Source organism: Drosophila elegans, unplaced genomic scaffold, assembly GCF_018152505.1.
Source record: "Drosophila elegans isolate 14027-0461.03 unplaced genomic scaffold, ASM1815250v1 contig_183, whole genome shotgun sequence".
NCBI classification, from domain to species: domain Eukaryota; kingdom Metazoa; phylum Arthropoda; class Insecta; order Diptera; family Drosophilidae; genus Drosophila; species Drosophila elegans.
The window spans coordinates 2640985-2662735 of record NW_024545550.1 but is presented as its reverse complement, the minus strand read 5'-3'; the positions used below and the strand labels follow the sequence as shown (position 1 = coordinate 2662735).

General features: G+C 42.8%; 3 protein-coding genes across 6 annotated transcripts in view; 1 reads left to right on the top strand and 2 right to left on the bottom strand.

The window, feature by feature from the left end:
- The window catches only part of LOC108137932 (semaphorin-2A), a 48704-nt gene that overhangs the window by 24768 nt on the left and 2185 nt on the right, over positions 1-21751 (top strand). Inside the window, exons 3-15 of one of the 3 annotated variants that reach the window (XR_001774070.2) lie at positions 10979-11066; positions 12496-12547; positions 13753-13821; positions 14073-14180; positions 14835-14972; positions 15430-15562; positions 16048-16404; positions 17730-17958; positions 18634-19137; positions 19825-19977; positions 20608-20716; positions 20900-20993; positions 21553-21684. Coding sequence is in view for 1 of the 3 variants with exons in the window: in XM_017259883.2 (XP_017115372.1) it covers positions 10979-11066; positions 12496-12547; positions 13753-13821; positions 14070-14180; positions 14835-14972; positions 15430-15562; positions 16048-16404; positions 17730-17958; positions 18634-19137; positions 19825-19977; positions 20608-20716; positions 20900-20986 (2030 nt within the window). In the remaining 2 variants the exon portion in view is untranslated. Of the gene's footprint in view, positions 1-10978; positions 11067-12495; positions 12548-13752; positions 13822-14069; positions 14181-14834; positions 14973-15429; positions 15563-16047; positions 16405-17729; positions 17959-18633; positions 19138-19824; positions 19978-20607; positions 20717-20899; positions 20994-21552; positions 21685-21751 lie in introns of all 3 variants that reach the window. The other 2 variants (XR_001774069.2, XM_017259883.2) reach the window with 2 other exon arrangements.
- LOC108137934 (NADP-dependent malic enzyme) lies at positions 5126-7738 on the bottom strand. The gene is made up of 4 exons (XM_017259886.2): positions 7491-7738; positions 6236-7432; positions 5885-6179; positions 5126-5562 (listed from the first exon to the last, which is right to left on the bottom strand). Exons 1-4 carry the CDS (start codon positions 7635-7637, stop codon positions 5390-5392), a joined length of 1812 nt encoding a protein of 603 aa, XP_017115375.1. The 5' UTR covers positions 7638-7738; the 3' UTR covers positions 5126-5389.
- LOC108137933 (NADP-dependent malic enzyme) lies at positions 7635-10072 on the bottom strand. Of its 2 annotated transcripts, none has more exons than XM_017259885.2 (4): positions 9789-10067; positions 8532-9731; positions 8183-8477; positions 7635-7922 (listed from the first exon to the last, which is right to left on the bottom strand). In XM_017259885.2, exons 1-4 carry the CDS (start codon positions 9954-9956, stop codon positions 7756-7758), a joined length of 1830 nt encoding a protein of 609 aa, XP_017115374.2. In that variant the 5' UTR covers positions 9957-10067; the 3' UTR covers positions 7635-7755. The 2 variants fall into 2 exon arrangements, with proteins under 2 accessions (XP_017115374.2, XP_041563176.1); XM_041707242.1 differs by having other exon boundaries at positions 7845-7922; positions 8119-8477; positions 9789-10072.

The following is a 21751-nucleotide window of genomic DNA, read 5'->3' as shown; positions in this document are numbered from 1 at the left end:
CTTCCTTAACACGGTGACACACAGCCCCGGGGATAAGCTGGCAAAAATTTAGTGCCGTCCCCTCCCCAAACCCCTCTGAAAAATTCAAATCACCTAAAAAATATGCAAGAGATTTCCCCCCGCCCACGTTACATAGTAAAAGCTTATCCACTGCACTCTCAGATGCATGTAAATATGTTTAAGCACTCAGGGAAACTAAGGCTTATATTGAGAATTTTGGTAAATAAACTTTTAACATTTGAAAAGCCTGAAATTCAGGCTAAAGCCTAATGTCAAAGACTTAAATAATAAAATGGCATTTTAACAAACTCTTATTAATTGGAAAATTTCATTGGGAACTAAAAGCTTAGTAAAATTAGTAAAAAACTCCTCAGAAATAGTACTTCAAATTCTGGGCTGCAATTTAATCTCTCCAAGAACTTAAATTAAATGCTTTGTGTTTTAAGAAACGTTTGGTTTTTCAGTGCACTTGGATGGGAATGCTGTGCACCCAGTTTGCCATCGTGTGGCTCTCACGTTTAGTTTTCATAAATTTTCGCCATAAATATTTATGCGGGCGCTTTGAAATATGTAAAATTGGTAATTGGAAAATTTTTATCATACTGCTGGAAAGTTAGCCACACACTCGAATTACGAACTCTGGGCCGCAGCCGCAGCACTTGTAGTAATTTCAGGTGGTGACCTCGACGCAGTTAGATATCGAATTCCAATTATGCGCTCTAATTAAAAACGCTTCAAAGCGCAGATCGCTTGATGAATTCCAGGGAATTGTGGTACCCACCCATTTTCCTAGCACCTTCTCTCTAGTTTGCCCCTAAGCCTTAACCGCAAATACATGTGTCGTTACATTGAAATGGAAATGTAAAACTCGGAAATGCATTCCAAGTGGAAAGCTGGGGCGAGGGAAATTCGGGCAGCAGTAAGTCGAGACGCGTATTTTTCAGCATGTTAAGCAAGCCAAGAGGTTCAAATGCTCCTGGTGGTCCTGCTTTTCTGCTCCACTCTGGTCTGCTCCTTTCGGGAGTTCTCAGGCTGTCTGTCTGTCTGTCTGGCTGGCTGGCTGTCAGACCACGTCGACTTCATCGTCTGCTTGACGTCTCATTTTTTCCCAGTTTCCTTAGTTTTTCGCCGTTTTCCGGCTCCTTTCGTTCGAGTACATATTCTTTTGCTGGTGCTGCACGTCTTTTTTCGGCTTTTCCTGCTGCTGCTGCTGACGCATGACGTAGGTGTCTAGACTTGCTAATGTTTCCTTTTCGCTGCTGCAGTTGCAACATCCAGCTTCCGATGAAGTCGTAAAACTCATCCGCTGAATTATGTTGCCTCAATTTTTGACCAGTTTCGGGATCAGGCCGGTATCCCCCCAAGGGATTTGCCCTTAAAAATTGTGGCTCATTCAGTGCTTTAAGTTTTTCTCAGCCAGCCAGCCAGCCAGCCACTGACATACTTTCCTGGTAAAACCGACTTGTAATATATTCCCACGCCATTTCGTGTCGAGAGTGTGCAAGTCAACACACACATACCAGCGGACGTACTCCACATTTACAGTGAGCAGGGAATTGCACGTTTGTGTTTCTAGATTACAGCATTGTCTAGCTTTCCGGGACATAGACATACTTATAGTACGCTGGTGAGCCTGCAGGGGACTCAAGTGGCGGTGCCAGCCCTGTCTATGGCTTTATTTCCACTATATACTCCTGTGTGTCGTCGCCGCGCGCTTTCTCCATTGCTCCATTTCTCCATTTATCCACTTGCCATGCTCCTCCAGCTTTCTCCTCGCGCGCTGCCCAATTTCTTTCTCTCTTTTTTACGGCTCTGCCATCATAAACTGGCATAAAGAGGGGCCCAAAGAGGGGCACAAAGAGAGGCGCGAAGGGCCAGTGTGAGACACACGGAATGAAAGCAAACCAAAAGCGCAGCCCAGTAAAATGAAGTCTAAACTAAATCCCACATAAGGTACGAACGTGCTCAACACAAATGCCAGGTGCTTACACAAACACACACACTGCCATCGCAGGCTGTTTGCCGTTTACCTTATTGGATTTTTACAGCAAACACCGAAAAAAAACTATGATATAGAAATAATAACACCATGGTAATAGCATTTTTCGTGGCTATCTTAAGACAGTTTTGGCAAAAGTTGGAAAGTTGTCTATTTTAATAATGAATTTCAATTCAAATACAAAACATTCCTTTGTTATAATTAAATTAATTAAATTTGCCGAGTCAACTAAAATGTGATGCTTACCTTTTAAAGAGCTAAATTACTTATTTGTTGCCTTGAAATGCCTTGAAATTTTCTCCCAGTGCCACTGCTATTTGTACTTGGCCCGTGCGCTTACGGGCTCGCTGAGCAAACTTGCCCTAAAGCCAGAGCCAAATTTAAGCCTGGCCAACATCAGCCGCAGTTCACTTTGCATACATATGTCTCGTCTGCATCGCCAATTCAGCCAACTCCAACATCCTGGCATCTCCTTTTGCACCGCCGAGCGGCTTGTCCTTTTGCCAGGCGCATTCGATTGGAAGCTGTTAAATATCGAACACATATTTATATGTAAGGAGTATGCAGGTGGCCCGGGACATTGGCAAATGGCTTCGAGATTTGTGCGACAGTTTCTGCTGCAGGGAGCGAGATAAGCTTGATGCATGGCCAAAACCCAGGGCTTTGCCTTCCTGCATCCGCAGCACTATCCAATGCAAACGGACAAAATTTTGTTTATTTTCCGATGACTTTCCATTTGAAACCTAATGTTTTGCAATGTTATATACTTATAATTTAAACAAAAACTTTTTCTTTCGTAATTTTGAATACGTCACTTTTCTATCCATGTAGCCAGACATTGAATTGCTAGCCCAGGAATGTTTCATTTCATTTGTCCTAGTAAAATCTGACATGGCTGTACAGGTTCTGTTTCCTTGGGCTGCTGAAAAGCCAATCATTGTTAAATTAACGCCATAAAAAATTACGCACTGCTCGGCACTCGACTTCAATCTACGTTGAAGTGAAGTAAAGTGAAGTCAAGTCAAGCAACCGCAACGAAACTGAGACAGAATCAAATAAAAATTAAGTGCTGACTCAGTTCGTCTGGAAAAAAAGAATGGAAACGGAGGGAAAACACTGTGCGGCATGCAAAGTGGAGATAAGAAAAAATGCTTCACAATAACAACAGCCATATTGGTGGGAGGGGGGAGTAGGAGTGTGGGCGTGGCAGGGCATTTACATGGCCGCAAAACACACAACAATGGAAGACGCAGCCAAACAAAACTGTGTTGACTGTGTGTGTGTTTGTGTGGGGGGTGTGAAAAAGAAAACCCACCATTTTCATATGGGAAGTGTGAAACAACAGTCGGTCCAAATACTGTGACCATATGCGAAGGCAGGTGCATAGTATGTGTGTGAAAAAGATGGGGAAAGAGAGATCCTTGGCCTGGCTAAGACAAATGATGCAAAATACATTTGGAGCCCACGCGCCACCACGAAAAAGGAGGCAAATTTTTCATTTACCTGCTGCCAGCCTCAGACTTTCCTCCTACAACTTTCATTTCAGCCAGCATCCCCATCGTTTCCATTCGCAAATGCCGTTGCCATTGGAAGTTAAGTATACGTAACGTAAACGCAAATTTAATGCTTGAAAAATTCGCTTAAATGGATTTAAGTGCCGCTTTCCTTCGTTTTGCCTTCAGCCGCACTTTTTTTGTGCTTCTTTTATTTTCATTTTTTTTTCTGGCCTGCCTGGCTGTTTTATCTTGGCCAGCAGATAAATGAAAATCTTCAAAAAGATGAAGTAGCGGTCGGCGAAAAGCAACAGAGGCCAAAGCTGAGTAGACTTTTGTGTTTATTGGGGCTACTTATCGACTGAGCACAGTCAAGTGAGCTTTGGCCCCCAACTTCTGGCCTCGGCTTTGACCCATTTGCGGCTTAAGTTTGGCCAGATAGATAACACTGAGGCTCAAGGCCTGAAACCAATTCAAATACCAGCCTGGCAAATAAACCGGTAATTAACTGCAAGGAAGTATACTAAAAAGTCAATAGTTTCATATTGAAATATGCATGACTCTTCACAACAAAAGGCAAAACAAATAAAGTAAAAGCACTTATCGTATTTCATATTTAAATACATAACTTGTTGCTTAAATGTTCAGCTTTCAATATTTATTAATGCCAAACTAAGGGCAAAGTATTATGGCACAATAATTCATTGCCTTAGCAGAATATCCGTTTTTAAAAAAATACTTTTATTTTCAAGTAAAACGTGCTTATAAAACATAAAACATAAAAACAACCTTAAGTTTACCCCCGATGGCTGGAAGTACTGACTTTGTTTAGCTCCCTTTTATCTGGTTTATCTGGCCTATAATTTATATGCTGACGCATCATATAATCTTTAGCCCAGGGAAGACCGAAAAAAAAACCCTTAACCTTTGCCACTGGCATTTAAATTTAGAGCCTTATCGTGGGGCGTAAATCGATGCGGAAAACTGCCTTCTTTTCCTCCTTCCTCCCCTCACCCTGCTGGAAAAGCAGGGAAATTTACGATTTACGGCTACAGCTTGCCACGTTCAACAAGCCGCATACATTTTTATGGCCAATTAAATTCCATAAGCCAAGCTAACCGTAACGAAAGCGAGCGGCGCCTCAAGATCTCATTTTTTGGCTGGTGGCCCTTTAAGTTTTCCTCCCATAACGAACCATCGATTAAAGATCCGAATGTGGTCACCATAGGGTCTTAAGTGTGAAGTAATGAATATTAAAATGAAATTTACAGAGGACAAGGACACATGCGGCGGCAGAAGCCACGCAGCCATCGATGGAGAGCAAATATTTTGACAGCTGTCAGTCGAGGGAAATGATTTCGCATTTCTGTTGCTTCCATTTTTGCCGGGGCTTCTTTGGGAGGGAAAGCGGCGGTGGCGCAGGAAAAGCTCTTCTCCTCGTAGGGAAAATCGAGGGGCCGGAGGCGGGGCACATGCCAATGCCAAACTGATAGACAGGCAGACAACGTGCGACTGCCGCCTGACTGCTCTTTTAACACCAATTGCTTTTTAATGCATGCACGTCCTCTCGCCTCTCTCTTCTCTAAAAAAAAAAAGAAAAATAAAAAAAGGAGGGCAAAGAAATTGATTGACATTTTTGGTGAGCAGACATTTCGTCCTATTTTATATGCAAATCAGCAGGATACACAACCAGACACACACACACACAGGCGCACGAGCATGTCAACTGGCTTCCCGTTGACAGGACAATAATAACGTTAAAATGTCGGGCATTTAACGTGCCAGCTTGTGTGTATTTGGTCCTGTGAATGCCTGTAGTTGCAACTAATTATACAAGGCTCTTTCTTTCGCTTTTTTTTCTCAGCTGGAAAAGCAGGTCAGCAGTCTTCCTCCAAGTTTACTTGTCGTCATCCTTCACCTTTGGCGGTGGCTTAGGTTTTTCCTTGGGCTTCGGCGGCTGCTCCGGATAACACCAAGTGTTTGGCATCGAGTTTCGGTACTCAAGTTCGTACAAAGATTTCCTTACGAACTCACAAACATCCTTGGGCTTGGGATAAATGCTTGCAAGATCTGGAAAGCCAATGGGGGATATTTTAGTTTAATCTAACTGTAATTTTTAAAAATCATAACTATTCATAATATTCTAAAATCATTTACGAAACCTTTTCCGCTTTCGGGAAATATAATAATCATTACGGTTTTGAATATTCTTAAAAATATGTCTAAAATTATGCTACAATATATTTTGAGTTCGCTAGAACGTGGCATTTATTCCGTTCTTTTTATATTGCATACTTTTAGACACCTTTTAAATTGATTCCCATGGCAACACCCAATATTCAATAATTTTTTAAATTCAAATCTTACTCTAATTCAGCCACTGATTACCTACCATTGTCAAACAAATATTGAGCCATGGCCACTCCCACATTGAAGGCCACCTCTTGGGCATCCTTGATGGCCGGAAATAGGGTGCCTGCATCCAGTTGCTTTTGGGTGGTGCTCCTGGCCAGCTCGTGCGACGCCACGGAGAACACCGAATTGGGCAGATATTTGGCCTTAGTGGTAATGGCGGCCAGTGCGATGCCTGGAAAGGTCAGACAGTTGTTGGCCTGGGCGGGCGTAAACCGTTTCCCATTGATCACCACGGGTGGAAAGGGTGATCCGGAACCAAAAAGAACGCGACCCTTTAAAGTATATCAATTAAATGGTTAATATAGTGCAATATTCTCCCAAAACTCACCTCAGTATGTGTGTAAGCCTGTTCGGCGGTGCATTCCGAACTGGATGTGGGATTCGAGAGGGCAAAAACCGCAGGCCGCTCGTGATTTTTGGCCATGGTTTTCAGTACTTGCTCGTTGAAAATTCCACCCACTCCAGTGGCACCGACCAGAACGGATGGCTTCAGTTTCTCCACCACATCTTGGAGTTCCTTAATGGGCTCCACTGGCTTCAGATATCGCTTGACCTGCTCTGGGACATCCTTGCTCTCGCAGGTCATTAAGCCATTGGCATCGAACAGATAGACATTCTTGGCCGCCTCCTCAGACGGAATGCCTCTTTCCTCCAGTTCGATTATCAACATATTGGCTATGCCCAAGGCGGCGCTCCCGGCGCCCACGAAAACGAATATCGTATCCTCCAGTTTAAGTCCCGTGATGCGTTCCACATTGATGAAGGCAGCCAGTCCAGTGGCTCCGGTTCCCTGGATGTCATCGTTGAAGCAACAGTATTTGTACTGATACTTTTTCAAGAACTTCAAGGCATTCGGTGTGGCAAAGTCCTCGAAGTGGATGAAGGTGTAGTTACCGAAGCACTTGACCGCCGTCTCCATGAACTCCTCGACAAATTCCTCATACTCGGGACCCTTAACTCTGGGTATCCGTGCGCCCACATAGAGGGGATCGTTGAGCAGGGACTGGTTGTCCGTGCCCACGTCCAGGCAGACGGGCATCAGTGAGGTGGGCGGAATCCCGCCCAGCGCCGTGTACAGCACCATTTTGCCCAGACTAATGCCCATGGCATTGGCGCCCATGTCGCCGAGGCCCAAGACTCTGCCGCCATCCGTCACGCAGATGGCCCTCACACCCTCGTCGATCCAGTTGTGCATCACGTCCCGGATGTGTCCCTTGTCGTGGATGCTGATGAACAGGCTGGTGGCATGCTGGAAGTTCAGGCCGTACGTGGCCACCACGTCGCCCACCGTCGGCGTGTAAACGATCGGCAGTACCTCCTCGATATTATCGCGCACAAAGCGATAGTACAGTCGTCTGTGGCGATTATGGACGGCACTCAGGTAGGTGAACCGGCTAATATTCGATGGCCCGGCATCGAAATTCGCCCGAGCCGCATCCAGCTGATCTTCAATGGAGCGCACGGAGCAGGGCATTAAACCCATGATTCCCAGACGCTGTCGCTCCTCTATGGTGAATGCAAGGCCCTTAAATGTGTATGTATATATTAAAACAGTTTTTCTGGTTTAAATCGGCATTGCCCACCTTATTGTACCTTCCATCCATAATAAGATGCCAGTCCGGTCGCGCTATTTGTGCCATTTCATCATCATAGACGTTGATATTTCTGCAAAAACTCAAAAGTGGACGGGAATAGAAACGCAACAGTGGATGCAGCCGGCGAAAGTCCATAGCTTTGGTGTTTGAGGTCCTTAAAGCTAACTGAGAATTTTTGAATAGCTCGTTATCATCTATAAATTTGGATATTCTGACCAAATGACAACAATTCACAAGTTCCCTTTGATAGCGCCTACTTTTTTTTTTCAAGTTCCTTTTGAAGACCCACTGTACTTGGATGCGGCTTCATCTTTGGATAATTCCAAGTCTTGGCCAGTGCGCTGCCATATTCCAGTTGGTAGGCATGCCTTAAGATATAGTCGTGAACTTCATCGGGGTCCAAAGCCCGTTTAGCTAGATCTTTTTTATATGTTTATAAATAAATTACAAAGGAAGTGAGATGAGTAGTCAAGTTTGAATTTCATTTGTTAAATTTGAGGTAGCATAATTTTGTGGCGATTTCTCAATAAGATGTTAAATTTTGACATAGAGTTAAATTGATACATTTACTTTCTCAATGAATATTTTCAAACAATTATACCTCATGTTAACTTACCCTTAAAAATTAGAAAATGACATTGAGAAATCGGACACTTTATATACTTGGCTTGCGTTCCTACCGTTTTCTATCAAATACTTGGCCACTGCCACGCCAATTTTAAGGGCCACTTCGATGGCCTGCTCCACCTGCGGAAAGATGCGTCCTCCATTTATATCCTCATCAGTGGGAAACTTGGCCAATTCGTGGGCGGCCAGCAGGAATATCTCGCTGGGCATTCGTTCGGCCTGGACGGTCATTGTGCCCAAAACCAAGCCGGGAAAGGCAAAGCAGTTGTTGGCCTGACCTGGAGTCAGCCGCTTGCCATTAAATTCCACTGGCGGAAAAGGGGAACCAGACGAAAAGATAGCTCTTCCCTGAAAAAAAAAAAAAAGGATAATCTATATTTTAGCACAATTCGAAAGTCTTACATCTGAAAATTTGTAGGCCTGTTCGGCGGTACACTCGGACTTGGAGGTGGGATTGGAATATGCAAAGATTCCGGGTCGATCATGATTCGCTGCCATGCTGCGTATTATTTTCTCTGTGAAAATTCCTCTTGTTCCCGTGGCACCTATTAGAATCGAGGGCTTGATCTTCTCAACTAGTTCCTCCAGCGTCTTAATTGGCGACATTTCCTTTGCAAAAATCACTATATTTTCTGGTATATTCTTTCTGTTCTTGGTTATGGCACCGCCCTGGTCAAAAAAGTAAATGTTTTTGGCTGCCTCAGCTTCGCTGCGGCCCCTGGCCAGAAGTTCCTCCTTAAGCAGACTCGTGATGCCCATGGCAGCGCTGCCTGCTCCCGCGAACAGGATGACGTGCTCCTCCAGTGGCTTCTTGGTTATCCGCTGAATGCCCAGCAATCCGCCCAAGCCCACAGCAGCTGTTCCCTGGATGTCGTCGTTGAAGTGGCAATAGCAGTCCCGATATCTGTTCAGAAACATGAAGGCATTGGGCGTGGCAAAGTCCTCGAAGTGGATGAGTGTCTGGCTGCCGAAGGTGTCCACCACTGCCTCCATGAACTCATCGACAAAGGACACATACTCGTCGCCCTTCAATCGCTCCTCGCGAAGACCGATGTACAATGGATCCTCGTGGAGGGACTTGTTGTTCGTGCCCACATCCAGGCAAACTGGCATGAGCTTGGACGGTGGAATGCCGGCCAAAGCTGTGTACAGGTCCATTTTTCCCACGGATATGCCCATGCCATTGGCGCCCAGGTCGCCCAGTCCCAGGATGCGTTCGCCATCGGTCACACAGATGGCTTGGGTGCTGCTCCGCGTCGGCCAGTTCAACAGGATCTGCTTCATGTGGCCTCGATCGTATTTCGTGATGTGAATGCCCACAACTCCGCGGTACAACATCCCATATACAGTGCAAGCCAAACCCACCGTGGGCGTGTAGATGATGGGCAACACCAACTTAACATTTCGAGCCACGAACTTGAAGTACAGCTTTTCGTAAGCCAGTCGCAAGGCCCTCATGTACCGATACTTGGCGACATTATCGGAGAAGGCCAAAAAGTTCGACTCGACGGCCAGCATCTGTTCCTCATCGGAGCGAATACAGGCCGGCATAAGACCATGGATGCCCAAACGTTGGCGTTCCTCCAACGTGAAGCCCAGAAACTGTTGAGTTCTATAGTAAAAGTACCTCGATAATTATTGATACATTGTTGGACTTACCTTGTTACTCTGTTTGGAAAGAACCAACTCCAATGGAATCCGGATTGTGTCATGTGGTGGGGCACTACATTTAAATGTGTTCGTATTGCGCTTAGAATTTGATTGATGTGCGTTTGGAATGGCTGTTTGACGTGTAAAACCACAATGCAATATCCTAAAGAAACTCATCTTGTCTAAAGAAAAGCAACTCTAAATTAACTAAAATTCTGGAAATTTCGTTGTTGAAGGATAAAATGATATGGGGCTCAAAGCCTCGTTCGGCTTGAAACTTTTTGGGTCTTATATAATTTAAATAATTACTGGCATAGGTCGGCACAAGGAAATTAGGGAAAGTTCGCTATAAGAATTCAAGTCAATCTTGATAGCTCAACCATTACAACAAATGGAATAATTTGTATTTAAAATAAGCCGAAAAGCCATTTTCGGCTGAACAAGTCGCTGTCAAAACGAGGGCTAATTTGCATGAGGTCACCAACAGTTCCGTATCTATCACTCATTATGCATTATTATGGAAATCACTTTTGTAACTGCTTTTGTTGTTGTCCGGCCATTAGGGTTGTCAATGACCAGTGACCAAAGGACAAAGGACAGAGGAGCCGGCCAAGTCAGCACAAATGACTCTTAGCGCGGCCATCAAAGGATTTGCTTTGGGCTTTGGCCCAAAAATAAAAAGTTGTCCTTGCTCACTGTCCTTTGCTTTGTGCGCCTGTGTTTGTTTGTGCACTGTGGTGTTCTTGTGTTTGTTTGTGCAGTGTGTTCTTGTTGTTCCACTAATTGTGCCAAATTAGTTGACAACTTAATGTCGTAAAAATTTCAGCTAAATGCCTCAATCTTTTGTTAATGACATTGACAGCGGTGCAACTTTTTCGGCTTGTGTTTTTGGGTCCGGACTTGGGCTTTGAGAACGTGACATCACGGGGCAAAGTACGTGACACTGTCAGTGTCAAATGTGCAAGGACATGGACGAGGCGGACCTGTCCCCATGCTGTGTTGTATTTACTCTGGCCCCCATAAATTAACTTTGTGTTTGTTGAACCGAAATTATAATAGTTTAATTAGTTCATTTCGTTTTTTGACTTTCCTAACTGCTGCTGACAGTTTCATTAGGCCTTAATTAACTGCCTGAACTTTTGTTAATCAATGTACACGGTGCGTATACTCAATCTTGTCTTTGTTTCATTCCTTTGTAGATCATGTCAAGGACTTCAGTTGCGGGCCGCTGCACTACAAGACCTTCTATACGGATGAGCGCAACAATGCACTTTATGTGGGTGCCATGTAAGTAGATTTTGGTATTTGTGGGGAATTTTTAAATTTCAAAAGCACTCCTTAAGTTCATATCATTCATTTTGTTTAGAAACTTTAACTGAATTCCCTGTGGGCTTTGGAAATTGCTACTAAATGTTTCTAAAAGTATGCAGTAAAATAAAAAAATGCGTATAAATAATAACAAAGCCCAAGTGATTTCCGTAGCATACCCGTATCAAATATTTACTAAGTAAATCATTTAAATTTGATCATAAAGTACGAACTTTACCAAACTTTAAACTTTATTTTGTGCCTTCTAGTTGAGAAACACTTACCTTGAAACTAGACAATTAACTATTAATATAAATAGTTATTAGTTCTTGGCAATAAATATTTAGGGCTTCATAGAACCCTTCTAATGTAGAAAAATCTGTCATAATTTAGGGGAAACTTTCTTTTCCGGTTGCGGACAATTAGAAAGTTCCGCCTGAGACGGCATGTGGCTTCCTACTTGGCAACCCGAACGCACTTGGGGCTGCATATTTCATTTTTCCAGGGGTCTTGGCCACACTGTCGGCATACATAATTATGAATTAATGCCACCGAGGCGGGGCAAAGTCTGGGGGTCTGCAATTTGACAGGGAGCGCACCCGTCTGCTCATTTGTCTGCGGCGAGTTGAACACGGCCGCATTTTCACAGTTTTGCGGCTGCGGAGGTGCCCGGAAAACCCATGGAAATTCGACGGGGGGTTGGGTGGGGCTCCTAAAAGCGGGTAAAACAAAGTAACCAAAATTACCACTTGACTCGAGAGCCACCGAGATGGGGAAACGAGCCACCGATCCGCCGACGACCCCACGCAACCACAGCTGGCGGCTCTCGTCAGCGATTGCCGGGCTCCTAGAGCCGGCAGGGAAATGAAGATTAATGGTCTCACAGTTGTCGGGGGAAAGCTACCAAAAACTCTGCCAGCAACTACATAAAACACACTTTAGACCGCCGCTGCCCCTTTGCGTTCGGTTTTCCTTTTGTTTTCCGTGGCGCCGCAAAAGTTTCGAGTGGCCGGAAAACGGTGAGAGATGGCCTGCTGCCTGCCTGCCTGCCTGCCTGCCTGGCAGCGCTTAAAGTTGTGTCAGTGCTGGCTGTGTGGCAATATTGCCACATTCGACATATCAATCAATCAGGGCACACTGACTGCAATAAGTACGCTGGCACCCCCCCTCGACAGCCCAGACCCACTGCACAGCAGGTGTGTGCGCCTGACAACGATTTTTCAACCCAGAGTGAAACAGAAAAAATGTCAATGAGCCCAAGTTTACCGGGGCCAGACAGCTGGCAACTGGTGTGGCATTAACTTATCGCATGAGGGGGCACGAGCCGGGGATTAACTCGAGTGCCGCGGGATGACAAAGTTTTCCTCTTTACCATGCTAATTCATTTCTTTGCCCTTCTCACTTCCAGGGATCGCATATTTCGGCTCAATCTGCGCAACATCAGCCAATCGATTTGCGAGGTAAGAAAATGGATTTAATATATTGTGTTTTTGCTTTAATTATGCGTATGACCACTAAAACTAAAAATAAAAGACAGTTGAGTGATTTTTTGATAATAAGTAAATTCATAAAATGCTAATATTCCCAATATTCATATTCAGGTCAATGTTAAGCATAATCTATAAGAAAATCCACAGAAACATTCATTGTCTTAAACTTATTAAAGAAGTTGTCTAAAAGTATGCAGTGAACAGCAGAACGTAGTCTTTCAGAACAAGTCTACCGAGTTCAAAATATATTGTTGCATACTTTAAAGCGTCTTTTTTTAATAGTTTAAAAAGCGTAGTAGTTTCTGTGCCACTTTTGTATTATTTTAATATGAATATGTTCATAACGGATCTATAAGTACACCCCATAAAATGTATTTTTTATATATAACCGGTCTACATATCAATATAAAAATCGATGAATTAACGACCCATGACAACTATAGAAATGAGTGCGTTTAAAACCCACCCTTTGCGTTTCTGGGTGACCAACTTGTCACTGACAGCTCGCAATTGCTCTTTAATGATTCCATCTTCAACTATCAATATCCGCCTCTGTCCGCTCAACCATTTTCCGCCACTTTTTTCGTCCTTGTAAGCTGCAGCCCAGTGCACTATCGCCACCTCCTGAGACGTAGCAAATGCTTTTAACAGCAATTATTTGTGCTGACTTCTGTGCGGGCGGCGGCCAAAAGGAATTCCATTTCACCATTTCAAGTCGAGTCCCAGCACTTAGACCCGGCCAAAGGGACTGACACTTGGAGCAAGTGGAAATAAAAGTGGAAAGTGCATCCACAGAGGCACCGGATATTGTGTCTATATGTCAAGCATAAAAATTGTCAGTCGATGGCTTTGGCTTTGGCTTTGGCTTGGGCTCCCCCTCATTGATTTGTGGCTTTCACTTGGGCAGAAGTATTTGCTGCTAGACAAACACCGAAAGGAGATTCCTTTTCGATTCAAGTGCCACCAAAAAAAAAAAGACGAATTGAATTAAATAAACAAATGTCCAACGTGAGCCACATACCGAACACAAAACAAAATAAAAGCGCGACATGCGAGTATACCAAAAATGCTGGCGTGTGCTCTCGGTTGAACATCCCCGGCATCGCATTCCAGCACGCTTTCAATAAACTTGGCTAACATAAATTTAAGCCCAATGCCATTTCTCATTCTTTCAGCGCGATGTCCTCATACTGGAGCCCACCGGATCGGATATCCTGAATTGTGTGTCCAAAGGCAAACGAGAGGTGAGTCTGGCCTAACGAAAAACCATTAAAACCATTCCAAAGCATGTGCAAAATTTTCTATAATTATAAACGAATTTGTGAACTCACGGCCTCGCCCATTTTCCATTTCAATTTGCATTTTGAAAACCACAAACCCACCAAAACCGACGTATGATTTCCTTACGACTATTGTTTTCTAAAATTTATTACAATTACACAAATCAAAAACACAAAATCGAATGCACTGGCATTTTCGGGCGCTCGGCAAGAAGGTGGAATGCCGCAATCACATAAGGGTTATCCAGCCGATGAACTTTAATGGTCAGAAGCTGTATGTTTGCGGAACCAATGCACACAATCCCAAGGATTACGTAATCAATGTAAGTACATAGAAAAAATAAATGAAAAAGATGACTGACATTTACTAAAGGTAGCTCTTGCAAATCAAATGTTTATGTTTGAGATTTTAAAATGTAAAAATATTTTAATTTTGTGTATAGGCATCATTATAAACTATCTTGCTAATCAAAAGTTTATTTTAAAATTAAAATTAGAAAAAAGCTGTGAACAAAAGCACAATTAAATGTAAAATTATCCTTATTTTAAATATTAAAAGTTTAATGATATTATTTTGATTCAAATAATTTGTTATAAAACTGTCTAAAATATGCTCCGACATATATTTAATATGGGGATTCCCATGGCTAATTTCTAAATATGACTTTTTTACATATATTTCAAAGCAATTTGAGGTTGAAATCAAGGTTGAAATATTCTTTATTTTTAAGGCTTTGCTTTAATTTTAACATCAATTTAAAAACCCTTTTTTCCGATGTAGAAAAAAGAGATTTTTCAGCGACTTCATCAATGTGCCTAATTGTGAATGTCAGTCAAGTTTTAGCAGTTCATTTCAGGCCAGCGGGCGTCCAAAATTAAAGTCAACTAATGTGCTTTTCGCTCTGCTCTCCCTCTCTCTCTCTCTCTCTTTCTCGCTTTAACCCTGCCGCACCCAATGGGCCACATTGAACCCCCAGGCAAACTTAACACATTTACCCAGATCCCAGTACGTGCCCGGCGTCGGTCTGGGCATTGGCAAGTGTCCCTACGATCCCGCTGACAACTCAACCGCCGTCTATGTGGAGAACGGAAATCCCTTCGGCCTGCCCGCCCTGGTAAGTTCGACCCAAAAGCGGAAGTGGAATAAAAGTGGGGATAAAGGAAGGCGAAAATAAAAAGAAAAATGTCAATTGTAATAAAATTACAAAAGTAAAGCGGGGCCGAAAGAAGGAAGTTGGCAAAGTTGTGTTTGGGGCTGGAATATTTTAAAGGCAGCAAAAACATAGAACGGCAGCAATAAACCAGCTGAAATTAAATTAGAGCAAGGCATACATACGCACGCACACACACACACACACACACACACACACACACACACACACACATTTAGAGAGACAAACGCACAAAAGAAAAGAGGGCACGTGCGTACACTTTGTGCGTAATTGTGTGCGTGCGTGCCTTGGCTTACTGGGCGTATGCGTGATGTTCGGGCCTTATCAACAGTTGCCCTTTGCTAACCATGTATGTCTGTGTCCTTTCATCCCGCTGCCAAACACCAAACAAAAAATGCAGTACGCCGGCACGAATGCAGAGTTCACCAAGGCGGATTCCGTCATATTCCGCTCGGACCTGTACAACCTGACGAACGGACGCAAGGAGGCCAACTTCAAGAGAACCGTGAAATACGACTCCAAGCTGTTGGACAGTAAGTTGTGGCCATAAATAAATCAATTCCATTAAATCTTAAGGCATCCTCTTAGCTGTTTATCTGAGAAACTAAAGTTTGAATTTATATTCAACATTTTATATCTTGAAAAACGTCGTTCTTTAGAATTATATTTGTGGAGAATAAGTTTAAAATGTGAATCATAAATCTTTAATACAGTTAACAGTTTAATACAAAACCTAATGCAAAAATAAAACGTCCATGCTTATTAATATTATTAATTTTAATTTAAATTCAAATTAAATTAATAGAAATGTACTATTAAGGTAAATATAATAAATAAAGAGGCTTATAATTTTTGGTAAGTTCAAATTAAAAATAAAATATAAAAATACAAGTCCATGTATCTGGAGATTTTTCATAACTTAGTTTTCCATCCATCAACTTCTTTAGATATGTACTAGCTCAAGTTAATATTACAACTATATAACTATATTATAACTATTATTTAATTCTCCTTAAAGAACCCAACTTTGTCGGCTCCTTTGAGATTGGAGAGTTTGTGTACTTCTTCTTCCGCGAACATGCCGTAGAGTACATAAACTGCGGCAAGGCGGTCTACTCCAGAGTAGCTCGAGTTTGCAAGAACGATCGAGGTGGAAAGTACATGATCAGCCAGAACTGGGCGACCTATCTGAAGGCGCGAATGAACTGCAGCATCTCCAGCGAATTTCCCTTCTACTTCAACGAGATTCAGTCGGTGTACAAGATGCCCACGGACGACACCAAGTTCTATGCCACGTTCACAACGAATACGAATGGTCTGATTGGGTCGGCAGTTTGCAGCTACGACATCCGGGACATCAATGCGGCCTTCGACGGTGAGTGTTCACTGTATGAGCGTAGGTGTATGTGTGTGTGTGTGTGTGGGGGGATGCTCAGGTGATTTATTACACTGTCCATAATTCTTCGGGGGGATTCCTTTTCCTCGGGCGACTCCGGATGGAATTACGCGCACAGGTGGAGGCCTTGTCCCTGGAATTTGAGCGTTAAATGGTGCGCATTGAATTGATGGTGGCAGCAGCACCGCCCCATCCCCATCCCCATTCCCATTCCAATCCACCCACTTTTATTGAAACAGTCTCGCATTCAAGTTGAATTTCTTTAACTGCGCGGCCTCCGGTCCAAGTAATGAGTACAGCCAAACACTTTTTTAACCCAACTTGGCCCGGGAAAGTTCATTAACACCATAAAGTTGGGCGTCTCGCTGTGTGTGTGTGGAGCGGTGCCAAGACTGACGGGCAGACAATCGGGCAGACAGATCCACACAGACACTGCCACCGGGCAAAGTGATGCAAAAAATCTGGCATACACTTAAAATTCATTACGAAAAGTTTGCGGGCATGTTGCACAGACAGCAGCGAGTGTGATAAAAAAAAATGGAAAAAAGTGGAAAGCCACAGCAATTAATTATGGCCACAAACGATTATGAAGCGGCTCTCGAAGGCCAGGATGCGATTCTTAAATTGTATTTCATACTTGCCACGTAATATCGTCTGTTCATGCGGGACTCTGAAAATAATATGACAAGGCCCACAGGCCACATTGAAAATTTAATGAAAACATATCCATTAGTTGGGAAAATTCTTGAGGCTTTTCTTTTTGTTTCTTCATATTGTTTATTCGCCTTACTTCAATTTCAATGCTGAAACTCGTTAATTGAACTTTCAATTTTCTTGCTGATACTCAATTTTTGGTCTCCATTGGGGAAGTTTAAGAATATTTAATATCTAATTGGAACTCTATTAAATATAGGGATACAATTTCATTGAATGTAGTGCTTAAATTAATTATCGTAGCACTGCTTAATAAGATTTATGAAATGACCATTTTATATTTAATATGTCAATTAAAACATATAAATTTATTTCATTCATAAAATGTCATGTCAGGATTAAATTGCCCTCAATTCACACTAATTTCAAATGTTTTCACTCCGATTTTGTTGAAACCCATTTAGTAAATTGCACTTGCCATAAACATTAAAGCTCTGACTGTGACTCTTAAATTGTATTTTTATTTACCGAGTGCCAGTGCCACAAATCAGCTCTCGCACATCACTGACACACATAAATTAAGTGCAGCATTCTTCCCGACACTCTACTTCGTACTGATTGTCTCTACATACATTTCCCATTTCGTCCAGGCAAATTCAAGGAGCAGGCCACCTCGAACAGCGCCTGGCTGCCCGTGCTGAACTCCAAAGTGCCGGAGCCACGTCCGGGAACTTGCCACAACGACACCGCCACGCTGCCGGACTCCGTGTTGAATTTCATTCGCAAACATCCGCTAATGGACAAGGCGGTCGATCATGAATTTGGCAATCCGGTCTTCTTCAAGCGGGACGTCATACTCACCAAGCTGGTGGTGGACAAGTAAGTGAGAACTGTATTCATTAGCGCCGCCAGCCAGTTTCCAGTAGTCACTAGTCGCTAGTCGGTGGTCGGTAGTCAGTTGCCAGTCTGCCCGTCTGGCAAGCAGCCAGTCGCATGGGGCATCCCTGTTGACATTTGCCGGGGCTTATGAATGTGTACACCGAAAGAAACACAATATTTTTTTTAACATTTTTGTTGTGGAGAACAATTGGACAATGATGTACACACTAATTCTTAAGTACTAAGGTGTACATTAGACACAATAATATTTCCAAACCATTTTAAAATACACAAGGTGTCACATAAGTTTTAAAAACTCTTAATATTGACATTTATTTAATAAAATCCGCACGAAAATATGATATTTTTCACATCCTACTTTAAGGCATTTTTATAAATGTTTTTCTGTTTTGCTAATAGAGTTTCCTAACTTAGGGGTTCTTAAAAAAATTCTTTTTATTTATACTTTTTTACTTCTTTTTGGTAGAGAAACAAATACTTTTTTTTATGTGTACAGACTCCTGGGCTGGCTCTGTGCTGTCAGTTGTTCTGGCAGCGAAAAATGTTTTGTCTTGGCCGGAACTTGTGAACAAAGTGCCGCAGGATGTGTTTTCAGTTAAGCGCTTGCCACTGACGCTGGTCTCCCCGCCATTTTTTTTCTCGTTTTTCCCGCAGGATACGGATCGAGAAGCTGAACCAGGAGTTCCTAGTGTACTTTGTGGCCACAACGGCGGGTCACATTTACAAGATAGTGCAGTTTATGCACTATGGCCAGCGGCACTCGAATCTGGTGGACATATTCGAGGCCTCGCCGCACAATGAGCCGATCAGGGAGCTGACACTGAGCCACAAAACCGGATCCCTGTACCTGGCCACCGATCACCAGGTGAAGCAGATCGACATTGCCATGTGCGCCCGGCGCTACGACAGCTGCTTCCGCTGCGTTTCGGATCCCTACTGCGGCTGGGACCAGGAGGTCAACGCCTGCCGACCCTACCAGCTGGGTCTGCTGCAGGACGTGGCCAACGAGACGTCGGGCATCTGTGACACCAGTGTCCTGCGAAAGAGAGTCACCTCCTCATATGGCCAAACTCTGCACCTCGCTTGCTTTGTCAAAATGCCGGAAGTGCTGAGGAAGAAGCAGACGCGCTGGTACCATCACTCCACCGAAAAAGGACGGTGAGTATTGGGAAAACAGATGTCCTTAAATATTTAAAGTAATGATAATCTGTAAGAAAAACGTATCAACATGTAGGAGCTAGTGGCAATTTCTAGCATTTTATTCAATATTATAAAGAAGAAATTTTAATTCATTTTATTCAAAATTTAAATTAAGCCCAAAACAAATTATGTAAGGAAAACTAAGCCATTTATGCACTTCCATTTGAACAAAAAGGAAACTTTCAAACAAATATCAGTAAAACCGAGGGACCATTGTGTTTTGAGTTTTTTGGGGGAAAAACCACACCATTCTCATCTATCTGAATCGCAGATCTCCGGGAAAATTGAAAGCGAATAATGGAAGGGAAAATGTGTAAGCGAAGCGCCGCTTCATCTCACTTAGTCGTGCCAATGCTGCGGTAAATTGACACTTTAAAATGCGCTCCAAGTCTGCTTTTTGGCATTTGCGCTGCTGCCGGTGCCCAAGTAATGGAAAAACTTTCAACTTTCCAACCGAATAGTCGAATAGCGAAGTCGCAGTCTGTGTGTCTCGCGCACACAGTTTATATTGATTTTTATTGTGCGTTTCCAATGCGAATAGAAAATGGAAAATCCCCTGCGCGCTATCGCAGCAGCCATCTGAAAAGCCATCTCTCTACATCTGTCCCTATCTCTTTCCGTGTGTTTTCCATCTCTGTCTGGCAGCTACGAGGTACGCTACACGCCCACCAAATACATCGAGACGAACGAGGGCGGTCTGGTGCTGCTGGCGGTAAACGAGGGCGACGGCGGGCGGTACGACAGCTACTTGGATGGCACCCTGCTCTGCAGCTACGGCGTCACCGTGGACGCCCACAGGTGAGTCAGCTCTAAAATTTTAAGTTATCCAGCCAGTGCTGCCAAAACAGGGGCTGAAAGTAGCTTCAAGAAAACACACAATTGTACAAGACATGCAAATATATATAGGGGATGCCACAGAAACCTCTTGAGATTAAAAACCAATTAATAAGGTGTCTTAAAGTATGGTACAAAATTACCGAAAGGCATTCTTTTAAATACTATGAAAAGTCGCTTTTAAACCAAATTTCTATTTCTATGGTACTTGCAAATCTGTTAAATTTACATTTTATAAAATGGTTTATATCGAGAATCAATATTTGCTTGCTTCTTATATTACTAAGTTTTTTTTAGTTATTTGAATCCACATTGAAACAGCCTAAAATTCGTTTACTCATTAAACTACAAACTTTTTTTTAATTAAATAAATTAAAAAATTTTAATTTGTTTCAAGCGCGAATTAGTTTCATTATTAATAGGCTTTTAATAGATTAATTTGTTATATATTAGTAATATTCCCACAGTAATGCAATCTGAAATAAAATCCGACTTGGCAACACTGCCCTGCCCGCGCACATCAAAAACCCAACCCCCTGGAGCCTAATTTCCGCGAAAATGTCAATAACTTATTGCTCACTTTTCCCCATTTAGATGCTCCCCGCCGTCGCAGAAGCAGGACTACCAGAAAATCTACTCGCACTGGTGCAACGAGTTCGAGAAATACAAATCGGCCATGAAGCAATGGCAGGCCAAACAGGAGGTGTGTATCCCAGGGAATTATATTTTTGACTTTGGCTTTGGCTTGGGCGCCAGCTGCCGTTAATTGTTTTAATTAATTTTTCGGCGTCAGGTGCGGGGGTGCTTTTAGAGTTTTAATTATTTTGTAATTTGCTGGCAGAGATCTAAGTGTTTTTTACCCCAACTCTTTCATTCTTTTTATTAGCAATGTGGCCTGAAGGACAAAACAGGACCAATCAGCAGCAACGGCAAGCATGTGAATGATGTGTTCAGCAACGATGCTTTGGTCTGACCCAGAAGTGAGTATCCTTGAATCATAGAATGTAGAGCAACCCATGTAATCCTGCATAATTAGAGCACTGAGAAAAATGCCTTCTACAGTCAAGCATACTCTATGCTCCGAAAAACAATGCTGGTTTTAAATATCTTACTTTTGCTATTTGCATTTTAAAATCAAGAAAAACATTCTAAAGTAAAATATGTGTAAAATGTATTCGGTTACTTTTGGAAAGATTTAAAATAAAAAAGAGAGTTATATATTGTACATTAAAAAGCGAAATTACATTAGTATTTGACTTTTACAATATTTAAATTAAAGGAATGTTTTCTAGTACGTAATCTAGAATGAATCTAGATATGTGTTTTAAGCCAACATTATTCTCTTGACTTTGGAAGGTGTTATTTCCTGAGTAACCTATACCCTGCCATCATCACCAGTTCCCGCATAACCAGTAGTCGTAGTTCTAGTAGTATTAGACCCTGACGAAATCTAACCAAAAATGTCCTTTGTCCATTCCCCCCTGCCCCCTTGGCTGCTGCGGATGCCCACCCACAAAAATTGTTGTTGCCGCTGCCCAGAGTACTTGTACAGCTTTGAGTTCTTGTCGTCGTCGACGGAGGGCGTGGCCACCGCCCACCGCAAATTGTACATTTTCGTGTTCGTGCTTACCATATTTGCTCGCTTCTAAAGTTTCTAGTTAAAATGTAAATGTAAGTTGAGTGCCCATGTAAGACAACCCACACTAACCCCCCTCTACCTACACCTCCCCCTCCTTTT

Coding starts and splice junctions, on each gene's coding strand:
- LOC108137934 (XM_017259886.2), bottom strand. CDS start 7,637: ATGGACTTTCGCCGGCTGCATCCACTGTTGCGTTTCTATTCCCGTCCA. Junction 7,433..7,490: donor TGGATGGAAGGTACAATAAG/GTGGGCAATGCC, acceptor TACACATTTAAG/GGCCTTGCATTCACCATAGA. Junction 6,180..6,235: donor AGGCTTACACACATACTGAG/GTGAGTTTTGGG, acceptor TATACTTTAAAG/GGTCGCGTTCTTTTTGGTTC.
- LOC108137933 (XM_017259885.2), bottom strand. CDS start 9,956: ATGAGTTTCTTTAGGATATTGCATTGTGGTTTTACACGTCAAACAGCC. Junction 8,478..8,531: donor AGGCCTACAAATTTTCAGAT/GTAAGACTTTCG, acceptor TTTTTTTTTCAG/GGAAGAGCTATCTTTTCGTC. Junction 7,923..8,182: donor CAAGTATTTGATAGAAAACG/GTAGGAACGCAA, acceptor CATATAAAAAAG/ATCTAGCTAAACGGGCTTTG.